Source organism: Pleurodeles waltl, chromosome 6 (assembly GCF_031143425.1).
Source record: "Pleurodeles waltl isolate 20211129_DDA chromosome 6, aPleWal1.hap1.20221129, whole genome shotgun sequence".
Taxonomy (NCBI): Eukaryota; Metazoa; Chordata; class Amphibia; order Caudata; family Salamandridae; genus Pleurodeles; species Pleurodeles waltl.
This window is the reverse complement of record NC_090445.1, coordinates 40469753-40490965: the sequence shown is the minus strand read 5'-3', so window position 1 is coordinate 40490965 and position 21213 is coordinate 40469753. Positions and strand designations below refer to the sequence as shown.

Sequence of the window (21213 nt, the reverse complement as noted above, 5' to 3'; positions counted from 1 at the left end):
ACACCTGAGGTGGAAGAAAAGAACTGCTGCCGGCCTGCACACCGCCACTTCTGTGGAAAGTGCAGGGCCTTCTTGAAGGCCCGGGCAGGCAAAGCTGACACATGCATTCATGGTTTGCTAACCTACATCTGAGCTAGATACACACTACTACTGCATTCCCCGTAGAAGGGGAGAACGGACCAGAACTGTTAGGGAGCCTAGACAGAGGTGGGGAGCTGGGAGGAAGTGGGACAAGACCTAGTATACCGGCCCAAATAGTGGCCAGAAATACTAAATTGTTTCCTGTTGCTGGTAGTATGTGGCAGTGTGTTCTACTGTGAAATAAAGAACTTTCTGTTTTGCAAAGATAAGTGCTGGTCTGGGCAGTCACTTAATTGTTGATTGATTGCTGAACTCTGGGCTGGCGCAACCCCGTAAAACCATCCTGGGAAGGCTCTGACTACTCACCATTGCTACCACTGAGAGTCAAATGCTGAAGGGAATGTACCTGGCTTAGTTCGCAGAGCCGTAGTAGGTTTGTTCTCAGAACATGGAAGGCAGAAAACTTCAGCCCTCACAAGTTGAGGCAGAGTTGCCTCAGTTTGTCCCTTCCCCCACAACCAAACGGGGGTCTAACAGCCTTCTTCAGGGAACTAGAGTTAAACTGGCCCTCAGATTTATTCAGACCTTTACCCCTTCAATGACAGATTGTATCAATTTTTAGTTCAGCTGAACAGAAGTCAACACTTCAGTGTAATAATAGTTGACTTACCCTCTTCCTTGTGCAGGTCAACATCGTCATACTTATACAGGGCAGGTAGGGTCAGGCAACGGGAGCTGGTAAGAAATGTCTCCATCTGAGAATCAGTGTAACTACCAGACCGGGCTGGAAAGAAAAAAGAAAAGATGACATTAAATGGCAAAGTAAAATTTAAAATAACCATAATTGCCCTGAAATTGCTTTGTTGTACAACTGTGATCCTAGTTAAAGATGTAACTATGCATTTAAACTATACCACGTTTATAGTTTTCATACATTCATATCTATATCCATTATAACCAACATGCTGCATGTAGATGTATTCTCGATCATATATGTGCACACTGATATGGTTCTAATATCTTTGAAATGAAAATTCTATGACTTGTAGAAATGTGTCTCCTTAGCTATTGTTAAATAGGCCTCAATTTAGAGCTGGTTGCCATTTTGTCCAAAATGAATGTCTTCCCCTTGCACATTTCATTGTTCATACTCATGTTTGTTTATTTCCATAGATGTTCTTCTTGCTGTTCAAGTTGGAAACTTTCCAGCTTGGTCTTAAAAATTTAACATTTCTAAGGACTCCCTGCTAACTCAATGTGCCCTATATTTTCATAATAATTTGCTGTTGTTCATGTTACTAGTTTATTCTGCCATCACTAGATGCCAATAGCATAGAGTGAGCAGAATTACTATTCATGTAGTCGGATTGTACTCAGATGCTAAGGCAACATGACGTTCAATAAAACTGCACTCTAATTTGCTGAGAATGTAACACGTGATCAAAATGATGACTTTGCAGTTATAATGCAGTTATATGTGCAAAGGTATTTAGCGTTCGCAAGTAGGGATTTGGGCAGTTTACGAACGCTAAATGGCCTTTTGCCATGTACAAACCTTATTTTGCGATTCGGTAACCAATTACCAATTCGCAAAATATGGTTTGCAAATCGGTATTAGGAAGGGGAATGTTAAGGGCATCCCTTCCTAATACCAAGTCGCAGGGCCATGTATGAATGTTTTGCAACCAGAATGCGGTTGCAAAACATTCATCTTTTACTGACTCTGTGAAGAAGATGGTGACCCATTCACAAACGGGAACGGGGTCCCCTTGAGACACCTTCCCCTTTGTGAATGTGAGCACCAACATTTTGTAAGAGCAGGCAGTGGTTCCATTGACCACTGCCTACTCTTAAAAAATGAAAATAAAACTTTTTGTGTTTGTAATGAATTCTGTTTTTCTTTAACCCCTTCACTGCTAGGCCTCCCCCTCTGCTAAGCCTTTTCTTGGCTATTTGTGGTAGTTCACTCTTAGACCCCCCCAAAACTTTTTGTCCACATAGGATATCCACACCAAAGTTGTGTTGTTTTTTTCAACATCCTAAGGATTCTAAAAGTACACCGGGCTCGTGGATTCCCCTGGAGGTGACAAAGAAAATGGGCAAAATATAGTTAAATATAGAGTTTTTTTTTGAAAAATGGGAAAAAAGTGCTGCAGAAGAAAACATCTGTTTATTTCCCTGCAAAGGGTTTGGGGTGCTAAAATCACCATCTTTCCAGCTTTCAGGAACAGGCAGACTTGAATCAGAGAAACACATTTTTCAACACAGTTTTGGCATTTTACAGGCACATAGTCCAATTTTCCTATTTTTTGTGCTTTCAACCTCCTTCCAGTTAGTGGCAGAAATGGCAATGGCGGCTCCTCCGCAATGACGGCGGTGCCAACCCCACCGTCAGCAGCAGCAAAACATAAAAAATAAAATGATAATAAACAACGTTTATTATTTATTTATTTTTAAAGGGGCGGGCCATGGGGGATAACAGGCACTGGGGGAGTGGTGTGCACTCCCCTCAGTACGCATGTGTGTTTTGGTCAGTGTCTCCGAACGGACAAAAACACATGCGCACTGAGCTCTCTCCAACCCAGCACTGAGTTGCCGGGTTGGAGACAGCAGACCCAGGCTTCCAGTCTGCCTGGAAGTGCAAAACTCTAAAAGAGTCCCATACTTTGGACATCACATTGAGAAAAACATTGAGAAAGGAACAAGGAAGGTGTAACAAGAGATGATTTCAGCAATCCTGAAAAAGCATCCGCCAAATATCCAGAGAGAAGTCAGGATGTGTTTGAGGACGGTGGGCTATTGTCGGCAGTGGATACTCAACTTTCCCTAGTGGTCAAGTCTTTACAGAGACACACAGGGAGTTGTCTGATCCGGTACTTTGGGATAACGATTGCTTGTTTGCCTTCCTAGAGCTGAGAGAAAGTCTCTGTTGTTCCCTGGCACTGGGAATGCCTGATTACAATAAGTCTTTTGCTCTCTTTTGCAGTGAGAGGGAGGGCTGTGCCCACTCAGGGCTTACACAATTGCATCGTAATATAAGGAAGCATGTGGCCTATTTTTCTGCTACATGACACAGTAGCTACAGCGCTTCCCGGATGTCTTAAATCAGTGGCTGCAATGGGTGTCAGCATTGAGAAGTGTCAGAATATTGTGATGAGTCATCCCCTTACTGTGTTTGTACCCCATTCATTTGAACTGTTGTTGACCCGTACCCGCACTCAACATTTGACAAATAGCAGGTTAACACGTTATGAGCAAGTAATCTTGGCCGCCAAGAATTTGACGGTCAAGTGTTGTACCACTCTGACTCCAGCTACAGTATTACCCCTTCCTGAAGCTGACGGAGAAAAGTACGCTGTCTAGTATGACCGCCTGTATGTCACTGAACTATACATCAAGCCAAGACCTGAGATACAAGATGAGCAACTACCTGAGTCTGATTTCATTTTGTTTTGGATGGGTATTGTTTGAGAAACCATGGAGGAAATTTGAGAGCTTCCTATGCAGTCTATACAGTCTCAGGCGCAGTTGAAGCTTCCTTGCTTTGTGGCGTTCTCTCCGCACAACTGGGTGAGCTAGTTGTCCTTACTAGGGCATGCAGTGTTTCTGAGTAGCAGAGAGTGATGATTATCACAGATAGTACGGCTTTGGTGTGGTCCATGAATTTGGACAGCTATAGGTCACAGCGAGGTTTCATGACCTCCTCTGGATCTCTCTTCAGGAATATAGAGTATGTTCATAACGTGCTTGAAGCCTTACAATTGTCTACACAGATTGTAGCTGTAAAGTGCCTTTGGACACAGCAATAGAGATGACTATGTGAGAGCGAGCAAAAGATACGCAGATGAGGTTGCCAAGTATTGTGCTTCTAGAGCTTGTACTTTCAATAGAGAATATTGTAATGAACAGATGAGATCAATTACAACCTCGTGTTAACTACAGCTGATATTTGTGAAGTTAAGAGAATGCAGGGAAAAGTGCTAGAGGCAGAACAGCAAGGTTGGATCAGAGCAGGTTGTATCAAAAGGAATGATAACATTTGGGTTTCAGTGGATGGAAGACCAGTGCTGCCAGATAGTCTGTTACCTCCTATCACTAGGGATCTTCATGGTCCTGCCCATGTGGGGGGGGGGATGCTATGGTCCGTTTGTTTTGGCAGGCTTGGTTTAACTCTAGGTTTAGACTGATACCTGAAGGATTGTGTCACAGATCTGTTGTATGTCAACAGATGAATGTAGGGAAAAGACCCGCAGTAACATTAAGCCACATAGGAAGGTCAGGCGATTCTTTCAACAGCATGCAATTGGACTTCATTGAGATGCCTGTGTGCAACAGGCTGAGACTTGTCCTGGTGGCTGTGTGCACCTTCTCGCATTGGGTCGACGTTTACTCATCCAGAAGAAAATACAGTCTCAGGGTAGCTAAGTTGTTGGTAAGAGAACTCACCTGGTTTCCTGACTTCTCTGGAATCAGATCCAGACCCACTTCAATAATGAAGTCTTGAAGTTGCTGAGTGCAGCATTGCAGGTGGAGCAAAGATTACATTGAAGTTATGCATTATGGAGCAAGGGAACGGAACTCTGAATTCCAGGCTAGCTTAAGTGCGTGCTTCAACATCTTTGAAATGGCCTGATGCTTTGCCTCTGGTGTTGATGAGCCTTTGCAGCATTCCTGACTGGAGGACAGGATTTTCCCCATGAGATAATTATGGGTAGAGCAAAAAGACTGCTATCTGTACTTGCGAATGCACTTTTGAACATTACAGGTGATATGATTTTTAACTACTGCAAAGGACTGGCGGACATGGTGTGTTCTATATCTCAGCAGGTTGGAGCAGCTGTCAGGAGCAGTGCCACAACCTCAGTCCAGGCAACTGGGTCCTAGTGAAAACGTATGTGAGGACATCCTGTTTGGAACCGGTTGGCGTGGGCCTTTCCAAGTTATCCTGGTGATGACTATGACTGGTGAGTGTGGAAGTCTCCCCAACTGGATCCTTGCCTCCCATACTCGTAAAGTTGAGTGCCCCCCTAATGGTGACACCACCTGTTCCAGAAGTACCAGTGGGGACGGAAAGACAGAAGGAGCAGGTTAGACAAGCTGTTGGGGAGCAAGCAGAACCTGAAACAGCACACTTTCAGTCTGAGGTGGGTTTGAATGAGTCAGCAGCTGAAACTGAAACAAGACAACCTCGTCCTGTGTTGGTGGATGAGTCAGATTCAGACCCTGATGAAGGACCTAGTGCTGTGAGAATGCGAGTGGGAGTTGGAGACCGCTGGCCAAGAAGGCAAGAGAGAGAAAGATTGAGCCTGCCTGAAGGACGTGTGCCTCAAACTATTCCAAACTATTGGAATGAGTGACATTGAAAATGAAGGACCTGCACCATGGATATCAAAAAGAATAAATGTACCTTGTTGCAGGTACTCCTCACCTCAATGGACATATTTTGCAGCTGTTGCTGGACAGGATGAGTTTTTGGACATTGAGAATAACAGTGCAAATACAATTGAGTCTCCTTCAACTGAACTTTGTAGCTGGACTGTGTATTGAAGTTATGCTGCCACTTAATGGATTGGCTCGATTTTGTTTTATTGTGATTTCCAAACTGTGTACATACTAGAACCTTTCGAATTAAGAAGAGTACCGAGGCCCGAGGCATAGGTGAAGGACAGTAGCGTTGCCATTTAGGAGAACACTAAGTAGAGCTAAAGAAGTCTCATGAAGATCTGTAAATAAAACATCACATTTATTGAAGTTTGTTTTACTGTTTCCATAGGTGGAAACCAACAGACAGAATTCTGCTGCTGTTATATTCCACCAAATAGTCTGGTTGTAGAGGAGTGATGGAAACCAATAGCACAAATAGACATAGAGATATAGTGATAGGCATATTAACAGTTGTAGTTGTAATATTAGTCATTTTATTGGTAGGGCTATATTCACCCACACCTAGTACAGTAAATGACAAATCTAAACTTCACCCCATATCTTCAACCCCTGTAAGCAATAGCAAATATTATTCTTTTAGTGCAAAGGAGTTACATGTAGATGCTTCTAGAGGAAATTTTTCTTCAAATGCTTATTTTAAACTGCTTTATGAATACATTGATAGTACGGCTGCTCAAGATTGCAATATGTGTACATAATCAGCTGTAGACAGTATTCATTATCATCACATTCCTTTGACATATGGAGTTTCATGTAGTTTTGTTGCTAAGCTCATTTTATGGAACAGAAGATTTTCAACATTATTTTTCAAATTATGATTTAGTCCTTTCAGAGATTCCTACATTGGAGCATCTGAATCGTTGTCATACCCAAAAAGGAATTACGGATAATTCCCAGATGTTAACCCACTAAGACATTAGATAGAGTCTATGATTATAGAAATAACTGTACTTGTATTCTAATAGATGTTGAAAATAAATTTTTGAACTTAGTTGAAGACAGGAGGAGAGATTTAGAGGCTAAGATGAAAACAGACAAAAATCTTAAGAGCTAGCATAGGTGGGCTTAGGAGGAAATTGAATATCAAGTTGCAGGAAACCAAACTGCCTTGACGTTGGATTGGAAACATAAGGAGGAGCTGTGTATAATTACAGAGTAATCTACGGTTGACACTGAAGATCCTATTGTACCTGGAGTTTATTTTATTCGCGGGAAACATGCTTATTTTATATTGCCTAAGGGATGGTATGGAGTGTGTTATTAAGCTGCATGGGAAATGAGTTCTAGGACTAAACGAGGTGTTAGTGCTGGAGAGGTAGTTGGAGACATCTGGTGCATATTAGTTGTGGCTTGTTAAGTTACCATAAGGAAGCCTACATCTAATGTGTGAAACGTGTTCTCTTTACTTTGCATGTTTTCCTTTGCAGGTGCACATTCTTGATTGCTTAGCTAATGAAAGTAGTATTGTGTATTAGCGATAGGAAGGTCGAGCAAGAAGATCTTGGCAGGGAGAGTATATTTTGGTGTGCCTCCCATTCAATGTCTGTCTGGGAAGAAGGGCATCAAGGTCGATCCGTTTGTTAGTATTCCGTGGGATGGGAGAATTACTCCATGTTGCAAGTACACTCCGTGAGAAGGAGAAACAATTGGGCTCCTGATGACATGTTCATAAGATACAGATGCTCTTGGAACTTTCCACATCAATTTACTCTTCACACTGTTAGAGTAACATCAGAATTCTTTAAGACGCAGACCTCTTAGACACCTTCTCCTCACAATGCATAGCTTCATGTTATAACTGGATTCTTTATTTTTTAAGAATTCCACTGAAGTCTTTGCAATGCTGGCACCTACCTTGCTTTGTCTTCAGACTCTTAAATCTAGTCCAGTCTAGCCTAGAACCTAGCTAGATGTCCCTGTTCTTATTCATGCTGAATAGAAGGAAACTAAGGGCCTGAGTTAGATATCGGCAGAGAAGTTACTCTGTCACAACAGTGACAGATATCTTATCCGGCACTATCTAAATCCCATAGGATATAATGCAATTTAGATATTGGTGGATAGGATATCCCTCACCATTGTGACACAGTAACTTGTCCACCAATATCTACATCAGGCCCTAAATTCCTTTATAGAATATCAATTCTTATTTCTTCATTTTTGCATTGCTGTGACTGTAACTCTTATATCCCTTGAAGACATTTAACTTGTTTCCGTGCTTCAGTTTGCCGATTTTGGTTCTGTACCTTTGTAATATAGTTTTGATACGGTCATATATATATTGTAGTGATTACTAATTTGTAATAAACATACTAAACTTCCAATATTGATTCCTGGTCCTCTTTGTGTAGCCAAATGGACTTCACAGAACTGTAAATGTGGATTTGATGTTAATGCCTTTGACCTCTGGCACCCCGAAAAGATCCAGAAGAAGACTGACCACTGATTCCGTGCACGCTCTAATAGCCCCGCTAGACTACCAGAATGTACTGTAGGGCGGAAGGCTGGAATTCAAACATATCCTCAACAATCTTCAAAGTTCAGGATCGCTGTGCAGTACACACAGACGATACTGGGGCAGCCGTCTCTTTTCTGTTCAGAAACTGGTGCTCAGCTATGTCCCAGCCAACAATATTCAACCATCCTCAGGTCACTTTCTCCAGCAATGTTTCTTCAAGTGACTGTAGTACAAAGGAAGAACCTAGGCTTCAGTCAGCATCCTGTTGCAGTCCGTTCAGCAATGTCCTAAAAGAAGGCTTTCTAATATGCCTCACATCATATTGGGAGTAACCGAAGGGTGTCAGATCTAGGTTTATAATAAGCATCAATGATCATGTTTTTAGAAATCTTGTTGCCTTGCTACTTTTAATTACTGTTCCAATGTTTGGAAGTGTCCTAGCTGATTTACGCAGCTTTATAAAACTCCTAAATAGCATAACATCCCAAGCGAAAGGACGTTTCACAAGAAACACAGGTGGTAAGCTGCTCTTCTTTGTCACACTGTTGACTTGGGGGATGAAAATATGGGTTGCAATAAAGCTAAACACAAGCTATCGATGTTCATCCCTGCAGATGTTGGCAGGCTCCTCTCAGTCCGACTTTAAAGGGATGGTTCGGGCACCTGAGCTGATGAGTAGGATTTTGGTGATCGTGAATTTGAGTGTAGATGTTTGCCTGCATTAGGCAACATGTGTGTAAACTTCAATCCCTTTAACAAATGTTGATACGGATCTCAGTGTCATCTGCATGACTGCTGTTACTGTGCATCCACAAAACTCTTCAGTCCTTTCAATGTATATTGTAACTGAGTAAAGGAATACGTGTGAGCGAGCAGTCACTACTTTACCCCCTTGTTTGAGGGAATAGTTTCAACAGGTTGGGGGTCTGTGTTGCTCATGTCACAGTTACCTTAGAGTATTCACAGAGAATTAAAGAACATGTGGCCCTAGGTGTGGAGGGAAGGTCAATGCAGGGCTGGTTTTAGTGCTGGTGGGGCCTGATGCGACAATCTTTTTATGTCACCTCCCCCATGACCTTCTTCTCAGATTCCTTCACTACCAGCCGAGAAACCTGCCCCTCATCTCACCATAGCCCCTCTCTCACATACATTTCATTTGTTTTAAAGCGCTGGTAAAGGCTGGCGTTACTAGTCCACTTATCTGTTCACATAAAAGACAGATCCGTTCTTTGCAGCAGGTATATTACCCTCAGTGCTACTTTGTGGCGAGTCGAAACTGCCACTAGACAAAACTAGACTTTGCCAGTAGACAACATTTTTACTGCTTCAGCCATAGAGGAGGCCCTCGGTCTCTAGTCACCAGTTCATGCCCTGACAGTTACCAATCAAGCATGTTTATTCTTCAGAGCCCCACCCGTAACAAATCAGAGGCTTACAGTCACACTTACTCATCAAGTGCAGAGCTACCACCTTCAGGTCGTTTTCAGTCCTCAAGAGAAGGCACTCCTCACAATTCTGGTAGAACCTCATATGCAATGCTTTTTCTAGAAGGGAACAATTATTGTATAAGTTCAGAGGCTTCAAATAAGGAACACAAACAACAACCACAGCCCCTGCTGTTATAAAGATGTCCTAGCCGGGATACTGAAAATGCTCAGCATGCGATCAGTAAGTGTGAGTGGCGCGTGACACTTTAGCACTGGACAGCTCAGCTTAGGGGACAGTGAGTGAGAGGCTCAAGGGGATGCAGTACGTGAGGGCTCAGTTTGATTTCAGTGAGTGAGAGGATCATGATAGGTTAGTAATGTGAGGGCTCAACTTTGAGAGCAGTATGTGAGAGGCCTATATTATGAAAGAACTGAAGAGATCAGCTTTGGGGACAGTGAGTGAGAGGATCACAATGTATTAATGCTGGAGGGCTCAGCTTGGAGTTAGGGAGTATGGGGCAAATGTGAGTGCTGGGGAAAGCTCAGTGTGGTGCTCATGTATCTATAATACTGGAAGAGTGTAGCCCGATGTTAGTGACCATGGGACCCATGAATCTGTAGCTCTGTGAGATCTCATCTTGGTGTTAGTAAGTGTGGGGCCCAAGATGCTGCAGTCCTAGGGATCTACACCTGATATCCATGCATGTGGGCCCCCTGAAGCAGCAGCTCTGGAAGATACCTTCAAGAACTGACTGTGGTATCAGTGTGAATGAGACTAATTGTAGCAGTTCTGTCACATCTGGTCAAGATCTGAGTTTGGTGCCAGTAAATGAAGCACCTTTCATCTGGCATTTTGCAAGATTTCAGTGATATGTCGTCTTGGTGTCAGTGAGAATGGATCCCAACAAACTGCAGTTCTAGAGGATTGTGTTGAGATCTTTTCTTGATGTCCTTGAGTGTGGATCCTGCAGTTTGAAAAACACCTGCCTCTGGATGAAATACATGTGAAGCCCTGACATCCCATCCTCTTTAGGACATCATTGCTGAATGGAGTGCTCACCTTTTCCAAGGGCAATGTTAGGTCCTTTAACCTCCACTTGTGTCTCGGCGAAGCTAAAGCTGCATTCAACAAAGAGGAACAAAAAACTTTAGGGTCAACACCAAATGACCTACAGTCACATCATAGTGTTCTTATGCTTGATGCTTTGCCATACTTGCACCATCTGTTATTGAGATCCGCAGCAGTTTATTCAGATGCATTTTATAAGGTGCCCCTCTGATTGTTTTTTATATTTTTGACACCTAGTGCCATCTTAAATATACTTTGTGGTTTCTATACTGCTTTTTGGTGGATGTTCAAGTTATAATTTAAAAACTAAAAGGCCACCGGTGTTTGCTATTTATAATTAGCTACACAGGCATAAAGTACCCCTATGCACAAAAAGTACTGCTTCTTTATTTTGTTTTCTGTGGCATGTGTACGTGCGACAGCGGTCTCTTGGCACTGACCTCAAGAAAAAAGAAAAGACAGAAAACAGCACAAAAGAACATATGATGAGTGGTTACCTTAGAATAGCCAAGCTTTTAGAATTTTTCTGCTAGGATGGACATGTTCTATGTTCAGCAAGTGGAAGACATTTCAGGGCTTAGAAGCATGGACCACAAGTAACAGCCATCTGGGCTTGATATGTGTAAGTGTGTTGTGATGTGGAGAAGAGAAAATTCATAAAGGAATGAAGGCTTCTGATACAATGATAGAAAATGGATTGTGGTGTGATGAATATTAGTGAACAACAGGCTTGTATACTGGGAGCCAGTGCAGGCTGAAGTGACTGCCTCCTCTTAGACCCCTACTTTTGGAATGTGAGTGAGCTTATTATAAGTATTGGGAAATGTTAGAAAAGTCCCCTCTATTTTGACTACAGTTCTCTTAGTCATTAGAGTATCTTAATTTTTGCATGCAGCATCATGGAATAAACCAAGACTGTCAACACTGCACAGATGGGTGAAAACGTGGATGGTGTCAGTGGAAATGCTTTTGCAGCAGCAGGTTAAGCAGTAGGTTTTAGTTCTGCCACTAGGTACCACAAATGTTCTTAGTGCCTGATGGCTGAAGATACCAGAGTCAATGTTACTGGTATTATTTCCTTCATAACCAGATTTCAAGTCCCTTGTGGTCTCCCTGCCCTCATTCACATTTGTGGGCTCCTGGGCTTGAACTGATTGTGACGGTGGTCCCTGGAGATATTAACTGAAGAGAAATTAAGATTGGTTTCTGTAAAAATTCTGATGATGTGCAGAACCCAGACAGACAGTAGAGAGACCTTCAGTGGCACCTAGTGTGGTCAGCTAGTTGTAAGAATGGAACTAAGTAGCAACAGAGTGTTTAATACTGGAGACACTCTGTTTCTCACTACTCCCAATTTCTGCTTGAATTAATCCCAGCCGCCAGGCTGGGAGTCGTCCGAAGTCAATGTTTAAAGTTTCCCTCTACACTCTGTTACCATTGCTGTAGTCATATACTAAACGTAGGGCCTGATTTAGAACTTGGTGGACGGGATACTCCATCGCAATGATGACAGATATCCCATCCGCCAAAAACTAAATCCCATAGGCTATAATGGAATTTTTTTGGGGCGGACAGGATATCCGTCACCGTCAAGTTCTAAATCAGACCCTAAGTCACCCCCACACATCATGTGACCCCAAACTCCAGCAATTGTGGTGGAGAGACACAGAGTACAGTTCAGAGGCTCCACAGTTCAGATTTTCATAGCACAAACAATTTCAAGCCTTATGAAAGTGGAGCAGGGCGAGTTTTTTGAAAGACATCAGTGCTGGAGAACTCCAGTTACTGTTACATAACATTGTCTTCTCTGGCATTAGATCACATGTTTGAATTAAAAAACTAGTAAACAGAAACAACAACAGACAATAGTAACTAGGCTCACCTTAATCAACAGGTTGTGAAGGAATCCTGTTTTGCTTTGGTCTCTGCTCTAGCCTTTACATCTAAACACCAATGCTTAGTATGGCAACGTGTTGTTCCCCAGGTCACTACCCTGCGGGTATCTTTCAAAGGCATTTCAGTGAAGAGAGTTGTGCCTGTGACAACTCTGGTAGAGTGAGCTCTGACCCTACCAGAAAATGGTGTGCCCACTTGGGTGTGAGCTGAAGTGATGCAACGAATAATCCATCTTGCCAAACCTGCTTTGAGATTGCTATACCTTTGTCATCCTATCCATACAAGATGAAGATTTTGTTGAACTGACTTTCCTAATTAACTTCAGGCATCTTCTAATGTCCAGACACTGTAAAAACCTTTCAATTCACAGTAGATGGCTGCAGGAAAAAAGGATCTAGATCTATGTTTAGTTTAGTTGAAAGTAGGGAAGTTCTTTCAGAATAAAGTTTGGACTGATCCTTAGAACTATGTTGTCCTTGTAGAAAAATGGATACAATTCTTTGGGGAAACTGGAATCTCAGTAACTCTATCATCTCCTTTCTATGAAGGGGCTGCTTGACGATGAACATCTGAAGTCCTTTTATAGCCTTATTTAATTGTAGGATCAGGAACAGCTGAAGGTTTCATTTTCAAGAGGAGTTGAGTGACTGCAGATACTTCAGGTGTTGGTCTGGGGGACAGTGGCATTCAGGGCTGGAAGCCAAAGGTGCAGAATAAAGATGAAGCCCCATGAAACTGTGGAAAGAATTGTTGCATGCAAATTCTACCAATCGAGCAATCAAGCTGCACCATTGTGTAGGATGATTTATCAAGAGCGTTGTGTAGTTTAATCATAGCCTGGGTCGTAGTCTGTAACAGAGTTTTAGTGAAATGCATGCCCAACATTTATAGTGCCTGGCAAACTGTTAAGTTGGACTGAACAAGATGGTTTTGTTGAAAGTCCCATCCCTCCGACCTGTTCTAAGACAAACGCTTTCATAGTAATAGCACAACCTACAAAGAAGAATAGGCAAAAGGGGGAAGGAAGAGAGACAAGGGTGTCAGTCTTCTGCATGAGCAGATTCAGTCACAAAGTCTTCAGACACCAAGCCTTTAGAATCAGGAGAGGTACAGGAAGGGAAAGAGCCAAGAAACAGCAGCACATCAGTGGAGTGCAATTTAATCAATTTACCAAACTTGATGGTGCATAATGCTATGATGAACCCTTGCACCAATGAGGAACTAGCAGTATGCCAAGGAGTGGTAAACCAGAGGCTTGGTGGTACAGCACCCAGCACAAACACAGAAACAGAGAAGGTGGTACTGAATAGCTAACAAGTGAACCAGACGGAAAAGAAGAATGACAAAATAAGAAAGGTGGTGGAACAGAGAGCCAGGTGAAAAACTATTTGGGAGCAGAAAAGTCATACAGCTATGTCATTCACTGCCAGGCACTTAACTACTGGGCTGAACCCTGAAGTGAAGATCTAACCTGGAAGTGAGCCAATCCCCATCAGTTAGCAGTCTAGTCTTTACTTTCTATCATCCCTGGCCCACTTCTCCATGTCTCTAAATTCGACCCTTGCCTAGCGAAAGATTTAGAGCATGTAACCTAGACCACTTTCAGTCTTGCGCTGTCTGTTGCCTACCCAGATTCCTGACCTGACAACCTAGAAGCAGTTGACAATGGAACTGTCATCTTTGAAGTAAAGCAGCAGAAAGTGTCTGACAAGACAACAGCCAATGGTTTAGATACAGACACTATAGATGTCAGATTGACAAATAATGAGACAGAAAGAAATGTCAATTTTTTGACTGGAGTTTTAGAAGAAACAGAAAATGGTGGCCTCTTCATGGATTTCTTGTTTCTGAGTTTGCAAGATAGGTTAGCATAAAAAGTTGTAGAGAATGGAATTGCTGGTTTAACCCTTTTCGTCAGTGTCGTAGGTGGCTCACAAGTTATCTGAGTCAAAGAAGTGGCTGACCTGAAGTCTGAGATTCAGCCTCCTGAACAGGCAGGGCTGGCCAACTGATACAGCCCTTGAGAGAATTTGCTGAGAAAGTGAGCCAAATGTTAAGGTTAAACTCCTTATGCAGACAATACTTTCATGGTGTAGATCATCAGTGGAGAAATTTCAAGTTTTAACTTCTCACAAAAAATGGGAAAAAGGACTTTCTGAAGATGAGGCTGAAGATGTCCATGAAGAGTTTTTGGGAATAGAGTTCTGGGGCATTCCATAACATTTGATGCCTGGTTGAAAATCTGACCTGTGGAGTTGAGCTATGTGCCTCTCCACCTCACTGGCTGGATTTTGGGTCACATAATCAGGAGGATATACTAAATGTAGTAAATACATAGCTTACTGAATATTCATGAGTGTCTATTAACATTGTTATGGAAATTATGGTTGTCTAGATTCCCATCCTGACAAATAATTCAGGCACGCAAATTTATGAATGATCAAATGATGGAGACACAATGATTTACCCAGAATCAAAAGAAGTGCTGAAGTGAAAAAACCAGGACAAGATGGTAGACTTCCTCTTTACACAACCATCAAGATATCCATTAAGTCACATCTCACAGCCTTAAATTACACCACAAAATAGGCACTGCACCATATTTTAATGTAATGACTATATGACATCCCAACTAAGCCACTAAACACATCTGACCTTTGGCAGTACTGGTTTGCGTCCAAGAGTAGAGAGCTGACATATGCTGGCACATTGAGTAACCTGCCAGTTGATTACAGTGCATTTCTTTGGTTTTCACTTACTTCATGCGGCCTTCTTGAATCTTCAGCTTCTCTCCCTCCACGGAAAATTCTAACCAAGGATTTCTTCCTTCAAACATTACCGTGGGGTAGAAGGAGGCCCTTGCCACCATGTGCCATCTGCCTTCAATCTACAGAATAGAAGATAACCTGAAAAGTATGCATCTAGAGACATAGAATCTTACATAACTAGTTGAAGCAGAGCGAGTGAAGTAGTGGATATTTGTGGAGATGCCCAGGACATGAAAGTCTATGCTCAGGAGCAGCTTTTGGGCAGTAGTCACAATGGTTCAGAGCTTTTCTCAACTAAGACTAGACTAGCACAGGGATAAGTAGCCTTTGATGTGTAGTGTCGGTGGTGTTCAGTGGAATGGCACATGACATATGGCGGAAGGCTAAACAGTCTTTCTCATTTAGAACTCTTAAAAAAGAGAAATGTACAGGCTCACAGAACTTGCCATCTCTAGGAAGGAAGCAGCTTAGTGGGATGATTGGTGGGACAGAATCTAATACTCCTAGGACAGGATTGGCTCGGCGGAGCAACACGTGTGCGCAACTTGTCATGTCAAGGAAGGAATCAGCTCAGTGAAATAATTCCTAGCAGCAGCAATATTCAAGGATAGAATGACTCTGTGTTGGTATAGGAAACAAAACCGGTCCTCCTTTTGCTTTCGGTGCTGTTATGTCCAAACCCCCTACCTTCTTCCAGTCTCTTTAGATGCCCTGGTTACAGTGCAGGATAACAGAATATATTTAGCACAGCAAGGAGTTACATTTATTGGGAATTTAGAAATAGACACTCATTTGAAGCCTCCTAACTGTTGTATCTGCCAGTTCCTTTTTTCTATTCCAGGGTTGATCAGATGATTTCTTCTATATGCACATTTTCTTGCCCAGTCCCCCTCCAGACAGGGTTATGACTTCCATACTCTAGTTCTTTCTATCACTGTGCTCCAAGAGATGCACTCTTTGTGACTGTAGATCCTATGGGGTAGGGCACTTGAATGGAAAGGGAAATTCCCTTTCATGTCCACCAGATTCGGGTAATGAGAACTCTGTAATAAACCAGCTCCCCATTGAGTGATCTGTTCTCTAGAGACACTTAGGCCTAGATTATGAGTTCCTTGTTATCTCCTCTGGGGACACCTGGGCCAGAATGAACCATTATGGCTGGTTGCTACCTGTCGGGTAATGGGAGATCACAAGTCCTCAACATGGAGAATAACCTGCTAGACCAGGTTTTACTAGATCCTTTTGTAAGGTTTTCTCCACTTTGGAGAGTTTGACGCAGATATAGACCATCTGATTTGCTTAGGTGCTAAATATCTGTAGGTGGCCAGTGGGTGAGGAACACATGATTGGGAGGCCTTCTGAAGAGGCTGGAGGCTCTGCACCTCCTGTAATGTCTGTGGTGGGCAGCTGTTGTTCTGTACCTTTGCCCTACGGCCCACTCCTTTTTTTCCAGATGCAGGTTGGCACCTGGTAAAATCAGTGTGTTATCCAGTATTCTGTTCCAGCCTGATGTGTTCTGTTCAAGATTGGTGGGGATCCGGAGCTCCGCTCTCTTTCTTTGGTTGACCAATTCTTTCAGCAATTCTTTCCAGTGTGTAAAGTAATGATGTCACCACTGAAGACTACAGGGTTCAAACTGTATCATGATTGTCAGTAACAAATGTCAGTGAGAGACCAGAATAAAGTCTGCGCCGGCATGACACTCAAGACGTGCAAAGAATGTGCCTTCATGCACCTGTAGGGAATCAAGGATTGTGAAACAAAGCTGTACATCAATGAACACAGAAAGAAGTCTCAGACTTTGTGTAAGTCCTGCTGCCACTTGTTGAAGGTGCCAACTCTTTCTCCCCCTCAAGGACGTTCCCGCAAGAGGGCTTTTTCACAGTGCACTAATTCAATGTTAAAGAAGAAATGCAAGATGAGAAGATGAGACTTAACCCTATCATGTCTCTCTCTGTTCCAAGAGAAGTTGGGAGGGTGTCAAGGTGCCAACCAATCTCGCTCCTGATCCCCTATCATAGAGCCAATTCTACAACTGATCTCTTTGTGCACAGACTTCCCGGGCCATTAGCAACACTGAAGCATGTCAAGGCTTTCAAGGAGGCTATGCTGAAAAACCCTCAGACTCGAGCAGCCTCGGAGACCTCAAGTCAACTTACTGCCAGATGTTCCTCCCTCGGTGCCATATAAGCCCCTCAAACCCACCTTGGGTTCTGCATAACTCTGGTACAGAATTTCACTCTGGCTCCAAGATCTGCATCTGTTCATTCTCCACTGATGCCGATCCTGATGTCACTGGCACTGGAGGTCGAGCCCCTTGAGACGTGTGGTGGGCACTAGTGTTGTGCTACGTCTCCATGGGTGGATGAGAGAAACTGACTTCTCAGGGGACATGCAGGAATCCTTATTGGATGTGCCTTTTGGTGGGTCCCACCTTTTTCTTGAAAATAGTTAAAGGAAAGCAGAGTCACAGCATGTTTCCTGGGCCTCTCAAACTTGCTTAGCAATTTCTGCAGTAATTTTGAAGCTTTTGAGGCTACTTTTTAGGGCTAGCATAAAGGCACAGCCAAGCCCTGCCACTATCACCATGGCAATCACACCAGAATTTTTGTGGTCTAGCCTGTGATCCAGCTGACATTGCACTGGTCACCAAGAACAATGTTCCACTCAGTCTTCCACCTCTGCTGCATCACCTTCCAACCCGCTTAAGCTCACCCTTTGCTGCACACAGCCACATTGTGGGAGGCAGAGTCAGACATTCTCTTCCAGGGTGGTGGACCATCACTTCTGACAGATAGATCCTCCAGACTGTTCACCAGGGCTATACCCTACCATTCCTTTCGTGTGGGAGGCTGGCCCTCTATGTAGCGTGCAAAACCAGGCACACTGTGCAGAGAGTTCAGGCAGCTACACGTAGGTTTACAGAGGTAAAAACTAGATCACCTAATGCTCTAATTTTTATGGTAGTTTGGTCGAGCAGTTAGGGTAATCTTGGAGAAGGGCAAAGCATTTGTTGTACTCACAGTATCAAAAAATGAGACCACACACTCAAAACGTGAGACCAATTCACAAAATACTTCAAATTTTCATAAAACATTTAAGACTCAGATCATCAAAATCTGGTAAGTACTTTTTGAGTTATGGATTTTTAAAGTTTAGCAAGATTACTCTTTGTGTGTGTAATTACGCACCAAAGGAATCAAAGGAGAAATACTTTAAAAATGCATATAAATTCAAGCAATGCGTATACCAATGTCTCCTTTTGCAGGTATGTTGAGGTCGTCAGTGGGCCTTAAGGACTGGCTGGAGAAGTTCAGGCAGCTCCCGGTTTCAGCGGGAGCAGCTGCAGAAAGACGTTGGATCTGGTTCAAGGCCACTGCGGGCTACTATTTGGAAAAGCACTGCACAGGTGGATTTTGAGGTGAGTCCGGTGGGTCCCCTTGAAGTGTTGAGGTCACAAGGTGTGAGGGACGCTTAGAACACAGCTGAATCTTCAGTGCAGGGCAAATGGCAGCCAGGAGCTGTGTGCAAAGGTGCCTTTGGAAGCAGGAGGTAGGGCACTTTGAGGGGTGCTTGCAGGTCAGCAGGGGCACGCTGGTGGGAGGTCCTGGTGGTTTCTAAAGCCCCTTTGCTGGGGCTTCCTCCTGGTCCTTTTACAGTCCTGAATATACTGTCCTTCTGGGTTTCTGATGTTAGGTGACCACTACTTAAGGCAATAGTGTGGTTCGGCCACTGGAGGGTGAAGTGCCAGCAAACTTGGCACACTTGCAGGGTTTGTCCTCACGGTCTATCTGATAGAGTTTGGTCCAGCTGCGGCATCTAGTTCTTTGGTCAGCAGACAGTCAGTGAAGTGGACTTCACCGGGTCATTGGTCTTTGTTGAAGGAGAGTGATGCCTTGACTCTGGAGGGAGATCTTTGGCTATTTTCAAAGTATGGAGGTCTTCTGGGGGTTTGTAGAGTCTGCCCAATGTCCGAGCAACACCTCAGCGTCTGTTGAGTCCTGGGTGCAGCAGGCAGGATTTGGTGTCTTTACTTGGTGCAGCAAGACTTCCGTTCTGGAGCCTTGGCTCTTCTTTGTTCCTGGTCTTCTTTTGTCTTTGGAACTTGATTCTCAGGTCTAGCAATGCCCACCAAATACTGTATTTAGTGAGTGTTTAGGGGAGTACCTAGTAGTGACCAATGGGTCATCTACCTTAGGGTGGCTACACCCACTAAGTGACCACTTCCTGTGTGCAGAGGTCGCTTCCCTACACCTGATTGGCTATTTTACCCAGATGCAATATGGAGGAAAATGAAATGGAGGGGTCAACTACCATGCAACACCTTAGGGATGGTGCAAGCTGGGGATGACCTCTCCTCCTGTCCTTTGTGTGTTTTCCCACCGTTTCTCCCACCAAATATGGGGGTTTGCAACAGTGGCGGCCATCTGCTGCTAGCAGCAGGCTTGGGGGTCTAGTTTCAAGGGCAGTAAGCATGTTGAAGCTCGCTAGTAGGGCAGTGCATATTCCTGGGAGAGGTGTGATAGCACCTCTGCCCACAAAGGGCTTTGTTCTGGGACCCTTAGAGCAGGGTTTCTCACCCCAGGGTTCCAGAATCTTGTTTGGTGGTGGTAGGCTGGTTGTGACTGGCCACAACCATGCTAGGGTAGTTAGCTTTTGCAGGGGGCACCTCTAAGGTGACCCTTGGGTACATTTTGTAATAAATCCAATACTGGTACCAGTTTGGATTTATCATTTTAAGTTGTTTGATACCAAACAACCCAGGGTTCAGAGTAGCCATTGTCCAGCACATGCATTTAAAAAGGCTGCTCTGTTCACTTACTATGTGCCAGGTTTGGCGAGGACACAGTAGAGCCATGTTGCTCATGCATATATGCCCACATGTACAAGATAGTGCACCCTGCCTTAGGGCTAGAAGGCCTGCCAGAGGGTGTGACTTACCTATATTGCATGCAGTGTATAGTGGACTGGGTGCACAGGCTATGTGCCATGTTGAGTTTGCATTTTAGGATTGTATCAGAACACTCAGCCTGCAATGGCAGTGCTGGGTGCTTCTCGATGCATGGCCATAGAGGGTTGCGCAATGTGGGCTACTGCCCTCAGGGGCTTGCCCTTAGTACCCCGTGCCCTGGGTACCTAAGTACCATTTACTAGAGACTTATAGTGGCAGCTAAAAGTGCTGCCAATTGTGCCAATGCATCACAACAGTTTTGGGAAAGAGATCTGGCCCAGAGAACCTGGTTGGCAGGGGCCCCGGGCACTAACAACTTTGAGACCACATCAACTACCAGGCAAAAAATGGGGGGTAACCATGACAAAAGAGGCCTTTTCTCACATTTGAACCCAACTTAACTTTCTCCCACTTTAAAAAGGCTTTCAGAGGAGCATTTTATCATCTTGCCTCAAGAAGTCCAGGCGCTATTGGGCAAGGGGGTAATTGAGAGGGTTCTGGCCTTAGAAGTAGAGATGAGTTGCTACTTTTGCAACTTCCTTGTGCTGAAGAAGGGCGGAGGCATTTGTTCTATTTTCAGTCTTTGCTCTCTGAATACTTGCCTCTGGAGAACAAATTCAAAATGCTTACTTTGGTCCAAGGTCTGTCTGTCCTGGATCTAAGACACCGGATAGTTGCCCTGTACCTGCAAGAGGTATATTTTAACATGCCTGCCCTGCAGTCCCATGGACTCTACCTGTGATTCAAGGTAGGTTAGGAGCATTTCTGTTTGCAGTGCTCCCCTTCAGCCTTACCAGTGCCCCACTTGTGTTCACAAAAGTGCAGTTGTTGGCTGTGATACACCTTTGGAGGTTTGGGGTACCACTTTTGTCCTGACTCAATAGCTGGCTGCTGAAGGCAGGCTCACCAGAGTGAGTTGTGGACCACCTCCAGATGACGACGAATCTCCTAACATTGCTGGGGTTCTTAATCAATAAGTCAAAATTGTACTTGATTCTTTGGCAGGGGTGCCCCTTTCTTGGGGACATTCTGGATACAGAGCTGTTCAGGGCCTTCCTTCCATCGCAATGAGTCCACAGTATTTGGGCTATGATTCTGATGTTTAAGCCTTAGTCCTG

The 21213-nt window shown here is 43.8% G+C and overlaps 1 protein-coding gene across 1 annotated transcript in view; it reads right to left on the bottom strand.

Annotated features, from left to right (window-relative positions):
• Window positions 1-21213, bottom strand: part of LOC138299132 (uncharacterized) — a 228506-nt gene that overhangs the window by 93451 nt on the left and 113842 nt on the right. The window contains exons 7-10 of the mRNA XM_069237178.1: window positions 15136-15263; window positions 10472-10530; window positions 9433-9528; window positions 752-865 (exon numbers count right to left, since the gene is read on the bottom strand). Of these exons, the coding sequence (XP_069093279.1) occupies window positions 752-865; window positions 9433-9528; window positions 10472-10530; window positions 15136-15263 (397 nt within the window). The remainder of the gene's footprint in view (window positions 1-751; window positions 866-9432; window positions 9529-10471; window positions 10531-15135; window positions 15264-21213) is intronic.